The 26,856-nt window shown below is 37.0% G+C and overlaps 1 protein-coding gene across 3 annotated transcripts in view; it reads right to left on the bottom strand.

Moving 5' to 3' along the window:
- The window catches only part of hwt (SH2 domain-containing adapter heavyweight), a 244,732-nt gene that overhangs the window by 35,783 nt on the left and 182,093 nt on the right, over positions 1–26,856 (bottom strand). For all 3 annotated transcript variants that reach the window (XM_033350395.2, XM_076625329.1, XM_076625336.1), the window contains 2 exons: positions 25,530–25,649; positions 16,476–16,611 (listed from right to left, as the gene is read on the bottom strand). In XM_033350395.2, the coding sequence (XP_033206286.2) occupies positions 16,476–16,611; positions 25,530–25,649 (256 nt within the window). The remainder of the gene's footprint in view (positions 1–16,475; positions 16,612–25,529; positions 25,650–26,856) is intronic.

Here is a 26,856-nt window from a genome sequence, read left to right as displayed (position 1 = left end):
AGCAGAATTCATGGTTACGACCACGGAATTGGACGAATCTCGCGGCCGAAATGTGTCAGCCGTGTCAAGGGTCATCGAACGATCGGGTTAACTTATCCAACCGATCTAATAGGTCTCAATACGTGGGGCTTCCACGATACGGCACCGTTCGTTCTTCTAATCGTTCGTTTCACTCTTCCTATTGCCGATATATGTACCTGCTTCTTTTTATATTTACGCTTACGATTAGAAAGACTTATGATTATATTAATCTATTTCTTAATATCAATTCTTTAGTAGGTTTAAGTATCGAAAGAGAAGGAGCAAGGTAACTTTATTTTATGAAATTTCATGTTTTTTTTTGGATATAGGAAATTGGCGAAGAACACACACTATGGATATTTCGAAAAGACTCAAGTAGCAAATAACTAATTCAAATTTTATGAAAAAGCTTTTCTGGAAAAAAAGAAGGAAAATTATTTATTTGGTAAGGGAAAATTGTATACGATATTAAATCTATGAAATCTGTTCCATATGCAGGAATGAAATAAATGATTCGATTTATGTCGAAACTGAAATATATATTATGAGAAAAAGGGAAGGAAAACTGGAAAATAAACTTATTACAAGTATCCAGGTTCAAATGCATTCCCTTGTAAGTATTTCATTCATACAAAAACTCACCCTTCCGAAAATGTATAATGCTAATAAGCATGGAAGGAACGCAATTAAAAGTTTCTTTCGATACGAATAACATCGATCCTATCAAGGTTTCTTTGAAGGCTCGAATTACGGGCCCCTTTAATACTCGTTCCCTTAAAGCGGAAAGTAGCTACTAACGAGTCAAGGTTACGAAGGACAAATACGAAGGTCAGCGCAAAGAAAAAATGAATTAAGCTACGAGGTAAGGGATTTACTTTGAAAGCAAATCCACCCGTGTGACGTACGTAAAGAACACAAGCTTACGCTGGCAAATATCCCATTACGAGATGATTGAAATATTCCCTGATTACAGAGACGTCGTGATACTTCGCCCGTGACAGCTCTGTGACCATCTTTTTCAACCGCCCCCTCAATCTGAAGTAATGTACTTTATAACGCGACGCTGAAAATACGTACATCGCATTTTATATTCTATTTAATTATGGTTGATTTCTATTACATTTTAAATAAACTGGTAGATTTTAAGAAAATTAATATAAGACTCTTGGTGTTATATACGTACCCCTTTTCAATATAATATTGCTTATTGCATTATAATAGTTTCAAAGGTGGAAAATATTAATAGAGAAACATACCCGTAATAATAAAATTTGACTGTGAGTAAAAATCTCATATAAGTATATTACGCATAAATACATTTCCTTTCCCTTCGTCCAACTTCAATAAAAAGATATATAAAACACGATCAAACTATAACTTGATTCAACAAAACTAAACTAACAAGACAATGAAATAGATAGTAAAAATTAAATTCAGAATAATGTTTCTTCATTCACACTGTTTACTCTATTTCATCATCTTGGCTGTCTCGTGACGTTGGCATGGCTTATCAAGTTGAAGCATCCTAAAAGATGTAACGAAAGATCGCGAGACAGTGACAGTCGGTAAATTTGAAAAGGTGCAACAAAAAAGAGCAACGCCTTTGAACGTTTTGAGTGGCAATTACTCGGCCTGTCCTCAAATTACTTATTCCAGTAATTTCATTCTGTCGTCGGCCTTTCTTACAGCCTCGCATCGTCCCTTTCGTCTGTCATCCCCCATCCGGCTTATCCTTCAGTGACTCACGCGGCCGGAAATTATCTTAAAATGCCATCCCCGGCCGCGCTCCTCAAAAGAGAAACATCTTACGCAGTTTTCAGTCGAGAACACGTCAATACGAAGAGGAAAGGAACGACGTCGAAAAGTTCGCGCGGAAGGAAGAGATTTCTTTTTTGTAAGAAACAGACCAACTTCTACCCTTTGTGCTTGTCCCTCGATTTCGTACAACGAATTCCAAGGAAACAGGTACGCGTAGAACGCGCTTAAAAGAAACGTTCCTCGTGTTCGAGTTGAAAAGTACACCGTACATGCAATACGTATCCAGATGTTTGACTATGAGATGTTGAAAAAGTTGTCCCAAAGACTTAGTTGCTCAGGACTCGAGTTACCGTTACTTGAATGTTACGCTTTCAATTGTAAGTTTTTTAAGGAGTATTCGGTTTTAAAACAAAGAATGGTTTATTTTACGATATTCTGAGATAGTGCTTCTATTATTCTTTTCTTAGCTTTTGTACGTGTATCAGAGCAAAGAGTTTCGCTTAATTAAATATACTTCTTATAAACTGGATGAAACAACGTAACGAAAATGCAAGTAATAAAACACGAAATCGTTTTAATTACAGTTTTCGAAATAAAAATTCAGAAATATAATAAATTATTAGATACAGTATCCCTAAATACTCAATATTCATTCATATGGTAATGAATCAAAATTAATTAAATAGTTGTATACAAATTTCTGAATCAAACTAAATTATTTGAAGTAATAATGTTTAAAACGAAAGATAAATGACAAAATCAATATATCTTATGATAATATTAATATTAACATTTTTTATAACACTGAGAGCTTTAAATTTAGAAATATTTAAACCTCTTCGCTTTGCACTCGAGTAGAGGAATCGAATAGCTAACTCTACAAATGACAACTTAACGATAACCCTACTACCTCTTTAGTTATACAGCCAAACAGAATCCCTTGCCGGAACAAGTAACGATATCTTCAGCCTCAACAACTTTGCGATAAGCTTTCGACAGATTTCCACCGACAAATGCCTCATCGTTGCATGAGCGAGCACTGTATGCCACGATAGCCAAGTTTAATCCTCGAATTTCCACGAGCCATCCTCCCTTTCCTCTTCACGGGGGAAAACGTATCGAGAACTGGCTACGCAGAGAACTTTCCCTGCTGGGCTCCCAAATGTCCAAATCCAATATCGCGGCTATACGCTGCGGCTAAATTGAACGCTCGATCTAATTTAACTCGATCCAAACAGCCATATCGGTTGCACGAGTCTTTCTGTTTCGACACCTGAGGATTCTATGGAAAAAATAAAAAGGTGTTCGCATCGTAAAGTTCATTATAGATCATCCCCAAAAATCATTTCAATCTATTCACGAAGACAGGCTAGTAAGTATGAAAAAAAGAGGGAAGATAGTTTGAAGCTTCTCAGACCACCTAGATCGAGATAAACTATTTTAATACCAGTTTCTCATTTAGTTTTAGTGTTTAGCCTAAAGTGGTATTTAGCTCCATGTGGCATGCAAAGCAAAATAAAGCAACGAAAAATGAATAAAGTAAAGTTTATTAACATTTTTTACTAAGTGGAATGAATAAATATTTGAATATTTATTAGTAGTCTACGGATTTTCATGCGTTCGTGAAAAATTTAAAGATGCAAAAATTACGCAAAATGTACATAATATACAGAATTATATATAGTACTCGTTAAAATTTATAAAATAGGTAAAACGAATTTCTATTTATGTTCTACATATTTCGTTGAGTGTGCCCAGAAAAACATAAATTTACATAAAAATCCACGGATTACTCATTACGGCTTATAATTACTGTCAGTGTTTCTGATTTAGTTGAATCTATATCTGAAGAATATCTGATTCTCTACTTCGAATATATATACATATATACAACCTAGAAGAGAGAGAGAGAGAGAGAGAGAGAGAGAAAATGAAAAAGTTGATAGCCTGTAGCGGTGTTTAGTTCGATTGATTCTAGCAGAAATAAAATCAATGTTTGGCCCGTTGCGAAAGGGTTTTTGCGACAGACGAGCAGGGAGGTGTTCGCAGAGGGTGTCGAAGCTGTCGCTGGCAGTGATAGCAGCATACTCGGATTACCCACTTCCCTGTCGGTAGACATTGCTCAATTGAAATCTACATCGGTGGCCACACATGAGCACGATCGTTTGCGGCCGATGGGGGTCGACTCGTTAAGGGCGTGAGTCTGATCAGTTGCGTTCTGGTTCTGGGTTAAGCTGCAAACTGATTCCAAGCAACTCTGTTTCTGATTTTCTTCGATTCTCCCTTTGTTCTCTTTCTGTCAGTTTGGTCAATCCTACGCATGGTTTACTTTCGTTTTGCAATTTAATCTTACACCGACGGGTGTATACGCTTGCCAAATTCGATTGCTGTGTTGATTCAGTGTGAACGAGACGAAGCTTGTCGTGGGTGTACGGAACGTGGGTTGCTCGATATTGGTACAGTTGATAGAGTAACAGCTAAATGTAATGTTCCAAGTTCTGTTAAGTAAAATGTTTTATTGAGCAATATGTTTGGTATATTTTTAGAACGAATGAGCTTGTTATGCTTGTTAAGATAAAAGATATACGTTGGTTGTGTTGTACTATGTTATGAAATATAGAAATGATCTCAAATTACAAAAATTTCTCTTTTGTTTGAAATAATTATGAATTTTCGTTATATTATCGAATATAAGTACAGAATTTACGATGTACTATGAGATAATGTTTCTGAAATATTCTTCAGCACATGTAGGTTCTATTAACTCTTATTTATAAACTATAGTATTACATAGTACTGATTGTATAAACTCGATTTATCAAATTTATCAAAAACGAATTATGAATTTATCAAAAACAATTAATGAGATACAAATTTAACAATTACAACTCAATAACGAAGCTTATGTTATGTATCTATATATAAACTTCATTGCATATGATGATATTAAATCTTTCATGAAAGTTTATGAAATTTCAAATTCAATTAACGTGATCCTGCTGTGTAATTTATACAGTAACATAATATACTAATACAATGAACTGTTAAACGTATCATATACCTTTAACTTCTAAACCTATGAAATTAAATTATCAAACAACTTGCAACCTTACTCTATTCAATCGTGCAACTGTTCCTTCTCTGTTTCACATATTTCCTATTACATTCTTATGCAATAAACATTTAAAAAAAAACACGTTGACAGTTGTCAGTCCTTCACGGTAAATTCAACTTAGAAAGAATGCAATAAACCAATGTTGTACTAAATTTCAACACTTTCTTTCCACTTCTATCACAAACAAGTAGAAACAATCTTAGAAAGCAGACAATGTGTTGTCCCCGAGTTTCATATCCAGAAAATCGCTTTCGCCGAAAAGTTTGCACGTGGAGATAGGCGATCTCCGAGGATCAGAAATGTTTCTTGCCGACCGGCTGAAACATCTGACACGGAGATTAGGCTAAGCGTTCGCGAAATTATCTCACAACGATATGCAAATCGCGGCATAAATGCTAATTGTAATTGCCCATGAAATGAATTCAGGGACCCTTCGAAGGCAGGCTCTCGTAGGGACGCGACGTCCTCATTGCCAACCTTTGGCTCGATGCCTCCTCGTTTAGCACCGTTAAAATGGCGCGGGTTTGTTTGAAAATTTTCTTTTCGCCTCGTTCCAAGGTAACCCGCCAAAGGGAAATGTCGTTTCGCCGTGCGATAAAACGAGGACAAAGCTTTGCTCGCGATTAACAAAAGTGTAAGCCAACAAAGAATCCGCGTACTCTTGTTGTTACATAGAGAACCATGGAGAAAATTTAATGCAATTTAATATTTAATAAAAAAAAAGTTAGTAAGTAAGTATATTGAATAATAAAAAAGAAAATTTAATAAAAAAAAAAAGAAAATTAGTTATCGTACTCATCGGAAGATTATTGTTTCGTTCGTTTGATGATATTAAATACTCTAAACTACTTGAAATTTACTATCTTATATTATCCTATTATTATCCAAAAGGGTAGGATAATACTAATTTGTTTGGAAAATTCGTAATGTTTTTAGCAATTGATATGTCTTGTTCGAGTCTTTAAACACGTCTCTGCTATTCATTTCACTTCTTCTTCAAATATTTCCCTTTTTTGGAATATTTTTTATGAAAACGTTAGATCCTGTATTTTGATACAAATATAGATAAAAATTATTCGATTTTAGTTTCATCACTCATCAGGAGTTTATCATATTATCTCGCTACGATTTACTTTGAGCTTTGAAATTTTCTTTTATATGACAACAAAGTAACTACTTCAGAAGTCCATGAAAAGTACTTAATTTCAGGAAACTACATTGTCAAAGAAGGCAAATTTATGGAACAAATAAGTTGTCCAATAAATAACAAAAACGTTACAAAGAAAAGTACTGCGCATATTTCGTTATATAAATTTTCTCAACAATATCTTCGTAAAAGAATGAAATATCTTCTACAATTTAACGTCCATACCAGGAACTGTTTAATCCAATTTCTATTTTAGATCGTTCATCGATTTAAAGTGGTTTTCGAAGATATTCAAAGGAGACAGATTCCCTTCGTTTTTCGATCGTAAAAACATGGTTCTTCATTCGTCGATTCGAAAGAATCGAAAGAAATTTCATCCATTTTCTTTCCTCTGATTTTCAACGAGCTTCGATATGGCTTCGTGGGACGTAATCTGAAAATAACGCGTACAAAGAGACGGTCACCATGGAGAATATTAAACCATGGATGAATTCAGAGAGCTCGATTTCATGGTACGTGAAACGAAATGATAGGGTTACGATGTTGATTCGTTCGACAATGGCTACCGCGAATGCTAATAGCGACCGTGGAGTGACGCTTCGTTAATATATCAGAATGGGACTCGATAATGGAATTGCAAACGCGTAAAATTGCTGTCTTTTATTTTGTTGCGGTTACAGTTGGCGGGATAGCGTGAGGTTACAAAGGAAATCGCAGACCAAGCATCGAAATAAAAGTAGCGTTTTATTGAATTTTAGACCATCGCCTTTGATAAACCTTGATTCATATTATGGATGTTAATTGCAACTAAAGCTGTTTATAGCTTATTGATATATCAATGTATATCGTTATACTTTATTGATAAATCTTAGCTACTTATTTAATATACGCTTATAATATACTTTAATATACGCTCTGTTTTGTTTGTAATTGAGCCAATTATGTCAGTAAGAATTCATACCGATTAATTCCATGAATTACAATGCATAAAACAATGACAATTACAAGCATTATTTTTTTTATCATTCCTTTGAATCTACAATTACTTACGCTACCTCCTTATGGTAGATAAATTTATGAAAATAATATTTCTTTTCGAGATGTTGAATACTAAGTATGTAAGTTATGCTGTGTAAGCTGTTCAAAGTATAACTTACCAAAAAGTGGAGATTTTATAAAATTTGTAATAAATGTAATTAATACATGGATATACTATGAGAGATGTTTTAAGGAAGCATACGAGTCATAAAATATAATTTACATTAGTTTCATTTCATTTATACGAGTGTACAAAATACATTAACAAACCGACTACCTTCCTGGTTTTATTATCCAGATTTCCTACTGTTCTCTCATATTTTTCCATCATACATGCGATTAATAATACTTACTTCATAATTTTTATAAAGCGCTCTTCGAGAATTATTTCGAATTTATGAACACGCAGCTCACTATTTCCAGATGATTCATTTTTATATTTAAAATTGACAATTATTAAAATATAATTATATATTTCTTCGTCATAATCCTAATTGTGCAACATATCTAGGTATACATATATCAAAGACCATAATTCTACTGTTAAATATAGTAACTTAAATATATTCTAAAATACCCTACCACTAATCTTAAACTTCCAACTGATGCCAACACAAACCTGTGTTTTTTACCTTCTTCACGAAAATCCACGACCACTCGAATATTCAAAACGACACGACGATCAACGATAACTTCCTGTCACTGACTGAGAGACACGCGAATTTAACTGGCGAAATTGCCGACGGATTAAGATCCGCCGCGTACTCGTGTGTCCGGCGACGACGAGTCGAGGAACCATGCCGTTGACAGTTTGTAAATGATCTAGTTTACGGGCGAGAAAATGGGAGAAAGCCGAGTACTGAAAGACGAAAGCGCTGCTCTCGAATGTGGAGCAGAAAGGAAAACGGTGCTAGACGAGAGGTGAGAGGGGCACGAGGAAAGACGGAAATTCGGGATACGGAGAAAATGGAAAGCGGAGTAAAGGGTGGAACGCTCTCCTGTTAACTATTCATCTTCGCGGCAATCCAACAAACTTTCCACCCTTCCATCGCGCTTTCCTTCTGAGCTTCGAATACTAAAACTGTCGCACGGCAAATCGCGCCGTCGTAAACATAACTCGCGACCGAGCTGTTTGCTCCCCATGAAACGTTCCACCACGATGCAACGCTTCGTTCTATCGGGTTTAATGTCTCGTTGAGATATAGTTATCCGAGGAATAATAGGAAATAATAACGAGAGGATGAGACATGTAGCGTGCGTATGAAATGTGGCGAAGGAAGCGTGAATGTGGACAAATACGCAGGATGTACGTAATATGCGAAATAATGGAATATTTCTGTGGGATGAAATAAATTTACATGTAGATTTCATTTATTTATTCGTATTCATGAAAACTGATTTGCATAAACATCTGTATTTTCGTGATCACCACTGTATTATATTCTGTATTGATTTCGAGGTTTGATAGTGAAACTTGTTGCTTTTCATACATAGCAGTAAAACGCCAGCTAATTGAAACACGTAGTGTTGAGATTTTGAATAGACTCGAATGAATTTATGACTGAAACAGGCAATTTCTGAGACAATTTTGAAATGTTACTATACTTCCATTTCTATTTTCATTAAATTATATTTCATGAAATTTAAATGAAGCAAGTAAATTCTAGTGTAAAAACTACCTCAAAAAAGTTCTATATTTACTTCTAACAATACCCAATACAATAACAATATGAAAATCTTTGAAATTCTGTTGGAACTCTGCTAAAAAATAAAATTATTTCGAAAAGATATTATTACGTAACGACAGAAAATTCTCCAACAAATGAACAAGCGACGCTTTTTCAGGAACATCTCTACGTTGTTTATCTCGACTCTTTCCCTACATTTTTTCCAAAACAATGCTACGTTATTTACAAGCTAAACAGAAAATTCTACGACCCTTCTAACTCGTTACTTCCACGGTGGAAACATTCTCCATCGCCCTCGTACGCTTGAAGCTGAACCTTACCCCCGGTACGATAATTACTTTTCTGTCCCGATTATTTAATATGCGCGCGTATAGACAGCTGAGACAATAGACAGCATTTAGCTAGCGTTTGATGTGAATCAAGCAACCCCCTGTCGCACTAGCAACGGATGAACGGACAAACGGACGGACGGACCGACGGACGGCTTGTCATTTGCATACGATGAACCCGTAGCAGCGTTAACTGCTCGGGGACGCGGAACGAGCTACAAGTCACCTGGTACCGGTAATTGAAACGAGGGTAGCTCTCACCGAGGGTCGATCCAAGAGACAATCAGTATAGGAGAAAGTTCTTTCATCGGTCGAGTAATGACGTAGCCGGTACTTTCATCTGGATAGGGAACGAAAGCGCTGATTAACGTCGCTAAAATTTCCAGCTGTTCGTTTTACACGATTACTTTCGTGGTTTTGTTTCGTTTTAGACGACGTCGATGAGGATATTGTTAATTCAATATGTTCTCTATCGTGGTTAGGAAATTTGCAAAATTAATGACGAAATGTATGGTATGGTATATAAAAAAATTGACGAAAATTTGGAAAATGCATGCATAAAAAACGTGAGTGGACATTGTCCATTCTATGAAGTACTCTGGTCTACGGAGTATAAGTACAAGTATTTAGAATTTTTCGTTTTCAACGATTCGATCCAAAAATTATCGATACTGAAATGAAGGAGCAAATGTTACGTAATATTTTCTTAATAGTGCGTATGTGACAATAGAAAACAGTTCCTGTAACTTTCTACGCATTTCATCGAAGATTGAAGGGTCCTTTTCTGGAAGCATGGAGCGCGAGAAAGTTTTGAAAAGTGACCCTTCAAGTCTCGCTTGAATTCATCCTACTGGGATGATCTCGAGTACTTTCGGAAGATCGAAATCCACCAAAAAGTCGCTTAGACTTGAATTTCGCAAGTCAGCTGTAACATGCTAGATCAATGATTCATGTTATTATTGAAGCTTCAAACTTCCTACATATAAATGTAACTGTTAGTATAAAACTATACATTGTATGATATAAAATCCAGAATAAAGAATGTCTTCGAGGGATCGATCTTACCTACTCAACCAATCAACCCTCAAAGTCCACTTACAACTCCATAAAACCTGGACGAAAAAAAAGAACTAAAAAGTTTATTCAAACCAGCCTATATTCTACTTACAAGAGGAATGAATAATTCTTCCTAAGAAGTACGAAGGGAAATACTAATAAAACAGGTCCGGGCTGTCGCCCCAGGCTTAACAAGAAATCTCCGCGATCCTCCCTACGCAATCCACGCACCTCCGATTCCTTTCTACTTCATTAGGTTTAATCGGCTGATTTTTAATTACTTGGGACGCCTGGGCCACTCGAGGAGAAGGCAAGAAAAATCCGCATGTCAAGGGGCCTTGTCGAAACGGTTAATAAGTTTGTGAAAAGGGTAAAAGGACAGAGGGGGGCAAGCTTGTACTCGCGGAGAGGAGAACCCCTTGAAACTTTACAGACTGCTACCAGTGGAACGAGGGCAGACCGGATGAGCAAGGACTGCAGGGAGAGTTTAATTAAATATCACACGACATATTATGGGACGAGGTCGGTGTCGTTGGCAAGTAACGTCAGCAGCACAGCGAAAAGTTCGAACGAACCGAAACGGACACGTTCTGATGTCGGACCGGATGGTTCCGCCGGAAGTAGGCAGAGGAACCAGCGACCAGACGTTGCTCTGTATCCCTTTTTCTGTAAATTGATCCAGCTCTGCGAACGTTCCATGGGGTTGGCCCAGCAGACGTAATTTCGTCGGATTTTACCCTTCGCTATCCTTATTCCCTTCCTAACGACTCTGTAACTAGAGATTCGAATCGCATGGACGTAGAATTCCTGCTATTATCATGCATACCGAAAATCTTAATTTCATAATAATTCCGCCGTATGGCCAATTGTGTGAAGATAAACATGGTTTTTTGTGACTGGGTTCAGCTGATTTGTGGATGAAGGAGGATCCTGGTTGATGGAGAGTTGCCTAGGGGAGGTCCTTTAGTTGTATGAGAGTATCTGTTTTAATCTTTTATATTGTATTCCATCTAAATCTTCGCTTATTCGACCCTTTGCAACATTTTATCGAGCCAAAAAACAATAGAGTACAAGAATTTGTAAACGAAAGTTTCCAAAAATTATTTCAATCCCCACAACGACATTTAACTTCAACCTACGCCAGGAGAATATAAAAGCTTCTAAATAAAAATTTCTAAAGGTTCTTTCGATTCCTACAATCATAGCGACTTAACCATTAATCGACAGCTTACGAATTCTAACCTCCGCTTAAACCATTATTGACTCAACCTTTTGGTGACGTTTTACTTTACCAAAAACGGCGGGAACACGATCCGTTTCATCGCCAAATACACCCTTCCTGGCCGATTCACCGAGCGATTAGTTTCCACCTATCATCCATTATGTATAACGCCGCAAACGGAAACGGTCTGACCTCGAGAGCAAACATCGTTCTCTGCGATTAGAATGCCCGTCGTATCGGGGCAAGAAGTCGTATCAAAGAGGCGTGTTCGTTGCCTACTGGCCGACGTGCTTCTGCCAGGATGGCAAACGTTTACCCCTGGTAAGTTTACTCAGGTCTTTTCGCCGAACTTGATCCTCGCCACGTTCGTGCAAATTAAAACCCCATGAATATGGTAAGAATGCAAATCTGAGCCGGCGTGTTTGCCCAGGATCTGTGTTAACGCGACAATCTGCATAGGCGAGCGTTAAAATAGGACGTAACATAGGGAAATGTTGGATTTGCCTTGTCTCTCTGTATGTTCGGTTCGGTTACGTTCTCCGCGCGAGATAACTACAGGGGTTAATTACAAACCGGAACTTCGGACATTCCAGTGCCACGATGCTTTGGACCCTTGTTACCCTGAAACGGGTTAACGACTGGCTAAAGTTTATGAGGCGGTCCCCTTGTGAGATCATTACAAATCGAGGGTAATTGACGTTGATGGGAACGAATTAAACGAACGTATTGATACATCGTTGTAGCGAAGGAATATTTTCATTGTATCAAAATCTGATAATACATGGTGTAGAGAGGAGCAGTGGAAAATCATATTATATTTATATCAATAAAATCATATTGTTGTAATGACTGATGAAAAGAATAAGATTTGGGACGAAATGAATTAAGTAAATTAAAAATTGTCATAAAGAAGGTTCATATTACGTAATCAAATTTAGTTTCTTTTTCAAAAAATGTGATAACTTGTCAACGAGTGTTACATATTTCTCCACTGCCTACTTCTCCTTTGATTCTTAGACAAATAACTTACTATTTCATTAACTGAAATACAGAAATATATTACAATGCTACATGTGATTAAAAATTGTGCAGAATATTAGAATGACCAACTTGTATAATTAAATTATTAAATACAGCAAATATAATGTTAATATTATTATTATTCGACATAAATAGCAAAAATCGTATCTGTCATATGACGTTTCACTTGTGCTTGACACTGGTGGAAATCTTTCTCGCGGCGATATGTTCGACAAGAAACGCGTCCCCTCGCATTTCGAAAACGTTCGATTAATCCGCGGGCTTTCCCGTCCAACCTGTGTGCACCGTTCAATTATCGAGGGGCTCTTCCGCCTCTCTTACTCTGCGTTAACTGAGTTGTTGCCTCGATAATTCGTACATCGGAGTATCGGCCGTATCGCCGGGGGTTCGCCGCATTAATTTGCGGCTTGGCGCGGGAATTTCTGTTAACTCTATAATCCGAAACTTACAGCCTCTCGATCGGATACTTCAGCGTCGCGTCGGTTCAATTTTAACCTCATCGATGGAAATCGGAATTGAAAAAGTATCGCATATAGTGGTAACGATTTTAAATATTTACAGGAGAAGGGATCCGTTAATAAATCATCGATTCTGTATATTTAAAGGCCCGTGGCTATGCAATAAAATGTTAATTATCGGAATATTAATTGTTTCGATTTCTTTGTCATCGGATATTTGTTTATTTGAACGTGTTACAATTGTGTATGAAATCTCATTCGTACATCTCGTGTTTTATATGGAGATTTTATATGATAGTCGATAACGAATGTGTTTTTATTCATTTATGAATTTATATGAAATTGGAATTTTAAAAAGGCTTTGAACTTCACAATCCTGACGAATTTTTCAATCGCATTATATTAGGTAAAATTCAATAGATTTATGAATTTCAATGTTGGACATACGAACGAATAAGTTAGTCAATTATTTCTGTTTCAGTTTATTTTAAGTTTGGTTGTAATATAGGGAATCTCTAAATCGGAAAGATGAAAAAAGAAGAAAGGTGCATGAGCGTAAAGAATTCTATGGATTACAGAGAAAACTCGATAATCAAGACTATAAAGTACATGCTTTTATGTAAGGTACGTAACAAGCCAATTCTCTTAATCCTTTTTTCAAGAGTCAGAACAACTTCTACTTTATCTGAAACAATCTCATCTCTTATTCAACTTTATATCCTCCATCGTCTGCAAAGTACCATTGAAATCTTAATTTAAACAGACAATTACAAATTACTCGCCTCTATTTAATTTTTAATACAATAAAAATCTTTGGCAAAATAGTATTACACCTTCTCTATAAATAACGAGAATATTTTTACAAATGGATGGAGTTTTTAAGATTATCCTGCTGCGTCAAGAATTGGAGCCATGGACGTGATTTATACGATTGCATCCAAATGGATATCTGAAATAGATTTCGTCCAAATCCGGATTTTACCTCGAAGCCAGATTGACGTTTGAATTATCGTGCTACTTTTTGAACGTTCTCCTACGTACCTTTTATACTACTAACAAATTTAAAACTGTATTAACGTTAGAAGCAAGTTTTGCTGCGTTAAACCGAAGTTTAGAGTTTAATAAATTATGTATTTAAATGCGATATTCTATGGTTCCATTTCATGCACAACCTGTTCGGTATAATGTCTTTTATAATAAAACAATCAATGAAAACGCTTCATATTTTTTCGTGTTAAGTTAGTTACTAACTTAATTTACTAATTGAACGTGTAATAAATATTGTATAACAGCATAATTGACAAAACTCCGATCATACTATGCGCAGTTAACTTTCAATTCAAATCTATTAAATATTACTTTACAACATAATCAACAAAAATCCCAATCATACTGTATTCAACTAATTTTAAATTAAAAAATATTATTTAACAGATAACGATTTTTTGCGTTTATAAATTATAAATGATTTTACACGTTTACTGCAACATAGAACGAAACCATCGAATTCTTCATCATAAATCCAACTCTTTTGGCCCCAAATCATCGCGTAATAATCTTTGCGTCGCAACATGTCCTAGGATCTGCATTATTATGCGATCACGCGTTTGGCGAGAAAACATGCTACATTTGGAAGGAAGAAACGCGACGAGAAGCTTGGCAGAAAGTTGGCTGGAGTATACAGAACCAATCGATAAGCGGACAACCGGAAACACGCGCTGGTTATCATCCGGACGCCAGGCTAAATTTCTGATTTATGAGCAACATTTAAAGTTTATTTATTTTACCGCTGTTACGTCTCGTTTGTTAACTGATCAACGCGTTTAATCCAACGACTAATTAGATCGTGTCAAGAATTTATGCGTCGTTGCTTTTTCCCACATTTTAGGATTTCCACGCATTTATCGCGGTTTATCATTGGTCTGCCTGTCCGTGTATCGCCCCAGACTCCGTACTGAATCTGGTAATATCGACGCAAATATTGGTTTTGCAAATATGGAGAGTGGAGTGGTATTTAAAGGTTCCCAGTTTGGTGCTTTTTTGAGGAGTGTGTATGCAGTGATTGAAAATCTAAAGGGCTTCGTTTAGAAACAGACCAGATAATTAGCTGGTGAAATTTATAACGAAGTTGGAGAAAATGTGGAGAATCTTCCGTGGTTTTGCCTTGTGATGTCCTCATCACGTAATTTTTAGTTTGTTAACTGGGTTCTGCTTTAACTTGCAACTTCTACAAATTACATAATTAAAATACAACATACAAATCAGTTTCAGTTGGGTTAATTTTACATCTTGTACGCTTAAATATGGCAGAATTTATTTTGCAACAGAAGTGAAGCGACAGGTATCAAAATAGAGAATCCCTAAATAAAGAGTTAATTCGTTTACTCTTGAAAAGACAAATTAATTCAGCTTCCTTAGTTAATAAGTCTAATAATTTAATTATTAAAAAAAATTCTTCTCGAGAAGTCTGCCTTTTTATTTTTTTATCTTTTTTTTAGCGAAGTTAAGTTTGTCACGTAACCAATGTAACCAACTAAATTTTTCATAGTCAGAGTATTTTATACACTTTCTGCTTTCTTACTTCGAAAACTAAAACTCTCAGGATCTAACAACTTATCGTTTGAAACTTACAAAGCCATACGCTTATCAAGACTTTACATCTAATCACTCGATCCAACCTACTTTTACATCTCCAAAACCTCGGGTACAAGTGTCCGCCTCGAGCTCTTGTATTTTAGAATATGTAAGACAAGCATATGTGATGTTATCTGCGCCACGTAAATCCTCTTAAGAACTTTCGGTATTAGTCCTTCAAACTTATTATACATTCTTATACATTATATATTGTGCATGTATCTCAACTAACTACTGCTGAAAAATGTTACGAAATCAGTTTTAAACCAACATAATCTACTCTACCTTATTTTAGGTCGTTTTATAAAAGTTTGATATGGAATCACAGTAAAGCGTTGTGAATTCAGTCTTCAACGTATTTTCCGCAGTTCTTTCATTATCTTTTCTCTCTAGAGATTTTCCTATTAGTTTACTTTCATTATATTTATAAAATCTCAGTAACTGGGAATTTGATTATTTAGTAAAAATTTCGAGAGACCTCGAAAATTATTTTTCACGTGTCCTTAAATTTGAAGTTTGCAGAAAAACCGAATATGATAGTTTAATATTAATATTTTCTGGAAATTTCTCTTCAATTCACATTTGTAGAATTGGACTTTCAGTTACCATTCTTTTTTACTATTTTGATCTTCTTGATATTTGCACCTACTGCAAACTGAATAATTAGGAAAATAGACATCTAAGAGTTAATGTACCTTTCACGGACAGAGAACTAAAATGCATGAAAAGTTGATAACGAAAGAACCACAAAACTTCCGAAACGATCTAATAATTTCAATCTACTATTCATGAAAAATTATTGCTCCTTTTATTTCTCATTCCTAGCCTTAATAGAATTGAAACGAGTAATAAAGTATCCTAAGCTAGGTCTTTTAGTAGCCTTTTGCGGCGAAATACGCGTTGGCAAGGTGGTAAACTTCTGTCACATCGCAAGCACAAGTATAACACGAAAGTTATGCACCACTTACCCGTATAAGGTCGACAATAGTTGCGATTTACTTTGCTGTAGATCGTTGGCAGAGACGTCTCAGCTCCTGGCTCGACGTACGCCTTGTTCTTGCTATCCCTGGGGTCGCTGTATTGTTCCACAACCTCGACTTCCGCCTGAAAACAAAGCAGAAAATCGTTTCCTTCCGTTACGATCTCTAAACACCTACACATGTACATAAATCATCGACTGAAAGTCTCGATTTTAGTATAGTTTTGAAATCCTGAAAGAAAATAAATTAGCCTTGAAATTAAACAGAGAGAAAAATTGGCAGCTAAACACAGACGAACAAATTATACAATTTCTTCAGATCGCCAGATTTTCTGCAACACGCAGAAATTTTCGGGAGAAATACTTTTAGATAAATTTAAGATTCCTAAAAAAAAAAAAAGAAAATTTAAACGAGCACTGGAATTAAATAGAGAGGAAACTAGAGTGGTTAAACGCGGAAGAAAAAATTTTTCTCTGAATCGCTCATGTTAATTGTCACGCTCTAGAATTCACCGAAAACGTGGAAACTTTTACTCGATAAATGGAGTACTTTCGGTCAATGAGCAAAAAATTCGTCGAGTGCATAACTCACACGCACTGTAACGCGTTGAGAAAGTTTGGAAATGTAATATACTGTGAGTCAAAACATTATTGGCACAGATGTACACTTACAGGGAAAGTGATAAAATGATAAATAAAGCGAGAAAAAGGAAAAGTAATAGTAAAAAGTAATAGTAAAAAGTAATAAAAGTAAAAGTAAAAAGTAATATATTCAATACTCTAGACTCTTAATACAAATTTCAATTGATATTTTTCTTGCTAAAAACTACTTCCGTAAAAATAATTACATCATTTTTTATAACATTAAAACTTAATTCACACTTTCGTACACTTCTACCACTTCTATGCCATCACTTTCACATCATTTTCTTCCACCAAGAAACGATAACTTCCCTTCTAATTTATAGTTGCCAAATCAGTCGTCTATTAAATACATTCAAGAAACTAATTTTAGGCAATTTTGTAGAGGCAAAGAAATTATTTAAGCGGTGTAATTATAACAGCACCGTGACTCCTCTTTATGAAACCTGTCCTGCGATTCTCTACCGTATTCCGGAAACGTTCAAGGCGTTCTATTAATTCACCAGAATGTTAAGTATCCTTTATTAAGCAAGGAGATTAGACGCAATTTCAGACGACTGGTTGCACGATATCTCCGGAGGAACGACGCAAATACGAAACAAAACGCGGCACCAGTTGTTTCCTCTCGAAATAATGATCATTTAAGAGGAGGAGACGGCTAAAAATGTTTATCCTCCCTGGTTGGCCAACGCATTACCGCAATTGGCTGCGTTCAGGGCTGGGAATTGCGCTGAACTAACGTGTCGCGTGCTTAGTTGAAGAAACTCCAGCAATAACCCCTTGCTTATGGTATCTCCCAAAGGGTCGACGCTGGACGTTGTTAGCCAGCCAACCGGCTAGCTCGCTGCCAAATTGGTATTGTTACAGACCTAATAATTTGTATCGCTCAACTTGACGTTCTTTGTTTCGCTGTAGCGAGAATCTTATTTCCTCGATGAGTTTCCTTCCTCGAATCACAGCTTCTTCAGTTGTTTACGAAAAGATTCCCTGTGGAAGATATGCGATACTTTTCTGACTGTCATATTATTTTGGGTAATGGAAGAGTGTCTTAATACGTGTATTTTATTTTTTCTTGCGTTTCTCAAGTTCGCGCGTCGTGAGTATTTTTTTTTTTTTTTTTTTTTTAGTGGAATCGTTGAGCTGACATTCCGATTCACAAAGTTGAGAAAGTTTCTGTCATATTAAAGTGAACGAAGTAACAGTCGTAAAACATTGCAAAGTGGAAGAAATGGCGAAAGTATATAAACACCAGAACAGAGGAATGCTCGTGTATAAAAAGAACTAGCAATTTGAATTATTAACTAAACAAATATAGTATCGTGTGTAAACACAATTAGCACTAACACAATTTAATTACTTCACTACACGATAAAATATATGTACTACTGCTCCTGATTATTCGACCAATTTCAAAGATTAATTCACGTTGCTTGAATAACTTCAATTTAAGACACGTACGATCTTAAATCAGTAATTGAATCAAAACAATGTTCCTTGTTATAATAAAGAATCGTATTAAGTTTCAAAAATATATCATAGCATAAAAGGGACTAAATCAAGGGATAAATCAAAACAAACACTTATCAACGTCTAACGACGCCAAACAACAGCGAACTTTCACCTCCCAAAAACCATACCAAATTTCCACAAACTCTCGAAGCCAAACGGTATCTATACAACTCCACTTTCATTCACCTTGACCTTATCCGTCTCATTTCGCCGATTTCAAACAACGTGCACGTTATTAAACCAACGAGACAGTTGTACAATAGGGCGTTTTCCATCTACCCTCCGCCAAATCCAAAGAAAACCTTTACATTCATCTCGAAGGACTCGCATCCTGCTAACTTTCGATTTTAATGATAATAACGATAATAAAAGCAATAACGATGGCCTCGGGTCCTGGAGCTCGCAGACCAAACGCAACAGGGAGAAGCAGGAGAGAACGAAGAAGGAGGAGGAGGGGGAGGAGGAGAAGGAAGAAAGCTGGACTCCTCGAAAGAGGCGTCTGATCAATGGTGATGGAAACTTCTCCCTTCCTTCCCTGTTCTTCCACCGAGAAAGGAGGTTGTATCACGAATCAAGAAGTCGGCTGGTGGTAGAGGCAAAGAAACGAAGAGAGACGAATTGAAATGACGGCAGACGGAGGCTAGCGCCTGTTACGGTACAAGGCGAATGAGAAGAAGACGGGCAAGACAAGTAGCCTTAAATTGAAAGAGGCCAAAATTGGAATTCTCCTGCCAAACTTGAACGTCGTGCCCCCGGGGTCTGTTTCGAAGCCGATTGCCCCTCGTGCCTGACGTCAACCTCCTACCTCCAGTCTGTTCGATACTGGTTCACATTGAAACAGATAAATTCGTGGATGTTTATACGGAAATTACGAGGGCGACTTCCGCGGGCGAAAGAAACGGGATGCCGATGCAGGAAGCGAGCCGATCGACTGTTGCAAATTCGATCATCTCTCCGAATGAATCGCTATTAAGCTTGGGGTCTGTTGCACACGAGCAGTGTAGGTAATATCGTTAACAATGTTTAGCGATTGCTAATAATTTGATAGATTTATGGTCTTAATGATGTAGGGTATGTGAGAAAGACGGATATACTGCGAGTTAAATTTTATTAAAAATGTCATCAATGTAAAATATTTGCGATTAAGGCAGAAGTGATATATCAAACAAAATTATGCCACCTAATAGGAATAATGTCATAATTCAAAATATTTGAACAGCATTTTATCAGAGAATCCAGGAATGGTTAGTTAAATAGCCAAAGAAAAGAATTTGTTTAATTTTATTTTTAAATAGTTGAGTGCTTAAAAATTTTTCTTCGTTATGCCACTCTTCTTCCATATCATCGGTATGCGGGATGCATCGGTATCAAGGGTCGATCGTATTGGCTGATGTGTTAGGATATAGGAAAAAAGGGACAGATTTTGAGCGACGATGTGGGACAGTTCGAAATATGTTTGAGTAATATGATCGATGAGACGAGGGTTGGACTGAAATGTGTAGCGATGTATGCTGTTTTGTGGTTGAATAAGAATCAGGATAAAATCGATATCTAATGCATTTACTACATGACAGGTTCCATATGACGTAAGTTCGGAAACAAAATTGACGTACAAAATGATGAAGATGGGTTTGTACTTTGTACAAGTACATCGGAAAGTTTCTTGGCATTTTTCCTGCTTTAGCAATATTTTACTAAAATTAAGACAATACACCATAAACCCTACAAAATTTATTATATTTTGACGTATTTATACCGACGAACAAATAAAATCCTTTATGCTTATGTTTTACAAAATACCATATACATATGTACAGGGATTTCATCCAATTATCCGATAATGAGGCTCAAACGAGATCAGAAATATCGATGAGATTTAACGAAGTTCCTTTTTTACAATTTTGCACTTCACCCGAGAACGCTTGAATAACGAGGAAACGAAGAAACCACTGCAAAAATTAGCGTTACAGCTAAGTAATTAGCATGACTTCCAAGAGTATATTGAGGCGAAAAAAAGTTGCTCGATTATCGGACTTGGGATGAATATCGAAATTTCCAGTGGGTGATTATGAAGCAACGATTACAGGAATCAAGATTGATGAGCTAACTTTAGCGAACGTCGCATTATACATCAGAGAAAATTTTCATCGTTCAGCGTTAGTATATTGAGGCTATTAAGTACTTTGAAAGCAAATATATTTATTCCGCTTGAGACAAATAAAATAATCTCATAAATAAGGGAATCATAAATAACAAATAAAATAGTCTCGTAAGTAATCATAATTAGATGTCTATGCAAATTTATATTTTTTATGACACCACAATGTAAAAAATTGAAATTTTGTTTATCCATTAAATATTATAACGAACTCCACACTTTTGATATAACAAACCCTGTTAAATAATATAAATAGTTCTCAACCAAAAATACAACATCGACCTCATAGCATATGGACATTAGATCCGTACATGAATTTTAAACATCATTATTTGGGATGGCATTAGGCCGCAGTTAGCAGGAGCAACTACATTAACACTCTGCCGATAATCCCGTCGGTTTATCGGACTTTAATCCGATTATATGGCCACCGTATTATAATTGACCACGATTATTAGCTAGCCTATAAGCCTGCTACTTTATCGTGTGCGTGACATTTGGTACGTTATACTATTTCGTACTGCATTACTATAATGTACGAAACCACAAAAAATCTGCTATATGTATAGGTCTTTGAATGTGCAGATTTAGGAAAATGAATGAAGTTTATATAATACAATAATTTGTTGCTGAGTCGTGTTCGAAGAAAATTGAGGAATCGATAGGATGGTTCTCGGACGTCGGTGAAATGTATTTCATCGAGCTGAATTAGAAATAAGTGTCGTTCATAACCTTGAGAAATTCCGTGATCTTGCATAATGCGCGAATTTCGCTGTCGAAGGAACTTACTTTGCGAAGTTGACAGACTATTTTGGGACACGCCTGATACGTTCTTTAAAAAAAAGTACTATGTAGCAATATCGTGAGTCTCATTCGATATTAAAATTTAAAAACCAAAGATATTTCGGACGAGATAATATCGTAAATGAAATTAAGTATCTTTAAATAAAACGTTCTTGAGATTCAAAATTCATTTTCCATTTATGATAAATGTACAATAGATATTTCTAAACAAATAGAGGCATCTAATTTTATAAGAATTAAATACGAAAAGAATTTTATAAGAATTAAATATATCGAAAACATCAATTTTACAAATACTTCGATAGATAATAAATATTGTATACGTCAATTAAAGCAGTCTTATAATCCCAAAGCTACGAGGGTGGTTAGACTGCCATAAATAACAGTACCACTAACGAGAGGCGAGGACAACGATGGTGAGAGTGTTTATTACCTCGGGAAAAAAATGTATGGCGACACAGGTCCTACCTATAACATCTAATACTACTTCAGGGGAGCAAAAATCGATATATCCTCAAACAACTAAAACCAATCCGTTTTTATACACAGATAAATCACGACAAAAAGTAACCACGATAAATTATCATGAGATTAAATTTCAAATTACATAAAAGTACACATTATTGTAAGTATTTAATAGTTACAGCGTATGAAACTATAAAAGCCAACGAATATCCCAAATATAACACGAAGCAGGATAGCGCATAAGAAAAGCATAGCAAAACCATTTCTATTAATTTTGTCATTGTTATCAACTCAGCTTCACAAATATAAGTTTCATGAAAATAGATAATAAATCTATGAAATTTTATAACCATCAATCAAGTAAAGAATCATTTTCGTTATGTTCAGTAGAATGCATACAAATACATATGCACATATTATGGAGATATTAAAAACACATATGTATATGTTTAATTCCAGACTCAATTAAAAAATTTGCCAGTGGTTTCGTATTGCGTGGTATATTATATAAATATATATTGTATGTTTCATCGTATAACGAATAAAGAGAGAATTATGCAAGAGAAACAAAACCAATCTCGTGACAGTATAAAATCTTCTGTCAAATATAAAATATCTTTACGTGATAAATATTTATATACAGATATATAAATATAAAAGCATAGAAAATCCCTATACATGTCAAGAACGTCGACTTCAAGATCATTTAGAACGTTTCCAAAGCAGACGACCCTTCACCCGCCGGTTAAACATTGTCTGAAACCTTGAAGCAACGGTGTTTAGGAAACCATAAATCCCCGTTTCACTTTCAGCAGCGCGCGACCGCGAAATTTCCATCGCGAAGTAGGCGTTCCTGCACGCGCTTCGCCCGCTCCAACTTTCTCGCGGCGAGGCTCTTTGTTAGAGTGATAAATGCGACCTACAGCCGTGCCCGACCTCACGCATAAAATAAAGCGCTAAAGTATTAAGTAGGGCTTACGAGCGAGAGTCGTAACGATTCACCCTCTTGAATCAAGTGGCACCCGTTCCTCTCTTTGTCGCCCTTTCCTCCACCCTTCACGATCCCGCCCCACTTTGTCGCTACTGTTGCGACGAGCACTTTCGTCAAGGGACGGTACTACACCGGTGACAACGAGACGAACGAAACTTTGTTCAACACAGCCAGGTGTACCGACCTTCTCGATCTTTCTTTCCACTCTGTCTTGCTCCTCTTTTTCTTCTTCCTATTTACGACTTTTCTCTCGCGACGACCATAACCTCACGTCGCGACGCCTTTATGTTGCAACGCTCATGAAGCAAGTTAGCAATTTGCTGATGATCGGAATGAGGTGCCTGACGATGTGACTTTATTGCGTTCGATAGCGATGTCGATTTGGTTTTCTCCTTTTCTTCTGTGTCTCTTTCCACTGCGCTTTGGTTTCCGCACTTTTCCCTGTTTTTCTTTTGCAGGGACGCTGGTCGGTAGATCTTTTTTTATTATGGAAAAACACCGCTTGATTTGTCGGGATTTGTACCGTCTTTTTCGTATTGCGTTTTTTGGTGAGGTTTCTAAGCTCTTATTTTTACTTCACAATAAATCGGATGATAAGAATGCCAATAAGATTACGAACAAGAACTAGACCAAAAAATCAGAATAAAATGATGGAACAGTCAAACTATCCAATCAAAAATTCACCCAATAACCTCGAACAACCCAATCATAACCCAAATATAGCATACGTGCCACATCAGTATACAACTAACAACCGACCAAAGAATTGCAATAAAATCATATAACAATGATACTAACCAACCACGAATTCTCCGGATGACCTCGTACTCTCAATCATATCTCTATCACCGGATATTTCTATTATACATTTCACATAACCAGCACGAACTATTCCGTACAAAGATTTTCATTTACAGTTTTACGCGCACCAGGTCAAATTCAGTGTAGAAACTTGCTTGCCAAGACAAAGTAAACCCAGATTCCGGAGCGCGTACAGACGTGGGTGTATGGGCGAATTGTGACGTTTCGACCGCATTTTCGAGGACACCAGGAAGCACAGTCAAGGTGAGCTGTATATTTCGACTGCAAAGGCGTTTAGACGTTGCGCTTCGGGCGATCCTGAGCACCAAAGCTGAGTGCTGGAACAATTATAAGCACCGCCGGAAGTCACCGTGCCTCCTCCACCCTTTTCATCCCGTTTCGCCCTACTCCCGCGTTTCCCTTTCGTCCTTCCGTTCGTTCGCGCTCTGTCAGCCAGCGAAACCGGTCTTCTTCCACCCCTTCTACGGCTGCCAGTCCACCCTCTAACACCATCGTGCCCAGCGGGTATTTTGTCACCATCGTAATTATATTTCTCCCTTCAACCGATTCTTTGGCTGCCACGAGAAAATATCAATACTGCCGGTTACTCGTCGGACGTATCCTGAATCGATGCTGAAGATCGTGGTTGGATTCGTCACGATTCAATTAAAAGCGAAGGATTTACGTTAAGCGTAGAAAATGAGACGTTTAATTTCGATTTATGTTAGGATGCCCTCAAACTGTCGATATATATTGTCAGTATTTCAAGGTTCTCAACTAAAAGGATAAATACGTATTAACGATACGATACTGTCCATATTTATTGACAAGCCGCATTTTCGTTCAGAACCTTGACATACAATACTATTGATTACCTGGAGGTACAAGATTTGTGTCCGAAAGTTATTTGGAAGTTTTAATGTTTGTGTTCGAAGATGATTTCTTCGTTAAAAGATTATTGAGATTTTCCGGACGGAATTTTTTTTAGGCATTTCGAAAAATTTGTCTTTATTAATTATTAATGTTGGATATGTATGTCTTTTGGTGCTTTTGTAAGGGGGATTTAACGCATTAAAAATTTCTCACCAATTTGATCGAAAACAAGCATAAATAATGTGTAGTTAGTTAATAATTTGTAAAGTACAATGTTGTGTTTGTTTAGTAAATGCTGATTTAAGAGATGCTCGACAAATTTTGATGTAGGTTCAATCGTATATGACAAAGTGAAGATAATAATTCTTCGTTTGAACATTTTTTTCATTCGATAAAGATACAATGCCCTCGCGTATCTTCGTGATTCCGAACAAGCAAACCAAAATTGATATTCTCTTCCGCTGACAACGAGCCACGATTAAACCAGACGATGAGCGAACTGTTATGATACAGTAACACGATTACCGAACAATGCACGTTTATTGAACCAACAGAATTTGAATAAAGTCTGATCGAATAGGTACCGATGCATCGTTGTACGATTATCTGAACCCTTTTAGCAAGTAAAATACTGATATTTCCATGTTATCATTGCTCTCATGGAACAAAACTTCCCGTTGAAACTTCGCGAGCTGTATGATTAAAAATATATGAAATTTAGTTACTGGACTGTGGATTTACGTAAATACATAAAAATCCACAGTATATTAATTGCAATTTAAAGTTCATAGAAAACTCACGTTTTCGATAGTAGGACTTGGTAGTGCCCACTGAACGGTGGATGTTGCACCCGCAGCGCTCGCAGGGCGTCTCTTATTCACGAAATCGACTGGTAGACTGTAATCGTCGCACAGGGAGACCTGAAAGCAAAAATAGGGTAAGATACGATGGCCACAGATGAAAGAAAATATGATAAGTCGCGTTCTCCGACTTTTATAAAAGATAATATTAAAACTTAATACATTATTAACCGATTGATTCTGTATCAAAATTATCTTTGCATTCCATTTTAGGATTACTTATGTAACTGCAACAGCCCCTTCATTTCTATCACTATCAACAAAATTCATAACAAAGAAAATATTTACACATTTGTGCGTAGCCTAAACAAGCACGTGACAGGGTTATTACGATTAAAATCAATTAGTCACACCATCGTACTTAACCAAGTACACGGTCCCAGCCGTGGACGAAACTCTAACGCGAACGGAATAAAAATATTGCCGGGTCGGTCATTAAGGGAACATTTCCGAATTAATTCGGATAATCGTCCGGTCGTCGTTCCACGCACGCAGGAAGCCCCTCGTTCGCAATAATTTCCCGCTATGCAGGGAGAAAGGACAAAAAAAAAGAAGGAAAGAGAAAAAAGATTACCCGGGCAGTGCGTTAATCCTCAGCAACGTTGGAGGCAACGCTGCTGCCTCTCCCAAGGTACCTACGTAGATACGACTCAGTTGGCAAAAATCTCCGATGGAGAGAGCGGAAAAACAAAAATCGCGAGAATAAAGAATGGCTGAACAGACGGATAAAGACTGAAACTTGGGTAGGATAGAGGAGGTGGCGAATATAGGGGGGTGGTTGGCAATGGTATAGTGCTGAGTAGCGCGAGGATTCCTGCCACTCGACAAATCGCAGGGTAAGCACCCTGTCCCCCTCAACTGCCGGCCCTAAGTCCCAATCGTCGAGGACCGGACCAGCTCATCAGCGATATTTACTGTCTGCCTGGAGAATCGATCTATTGATGGTCGCATCTACTGTGCACCCTCGGTGCCACCCTTGTCTTCTCACCCCCTCTCGTCCGAGCGACAGCGGTGGCCGCAGTCAGAGAGCAGAGCCACACGGACCACCACCTACGTCTGTGCATGCATATAAATCGAGACAATCGCGGATCCCCGGGGGCGGCTTATCGCGCTGGAGTTGAGCCGCGGTGGGGTGGCCGAAGCGAGCGCCCCAGGGAGACCGGGCCACCCAACCTATCGAGCCTCTAGACAGAGAGTGACGGGATGAGAGGATAGCGCGTGAGGGTCAGAGAAGGGGTTTGCTTCAGAGCAGGGACCCTACATGCAA

The sequence above is a fragment of the Bombus vancouverensis genome, chromosome 2 (genome assembly GCF_051014615.1).
Source record: "Bombus vancouverensis nearcticus chromosome 2, iyBomVanc1_principal, whole genome shotgun sequence".
NCBI lineage: Eukaryota > Metazoa > Arthropoda > Insecta > Hymenoptera > Apidae > Bombus > Bombus vancouverensis.
Note: the sequence above shows the minus strand (reverse complement) of the source record. Positions and strands in the feature narration are given on the sequence as shown.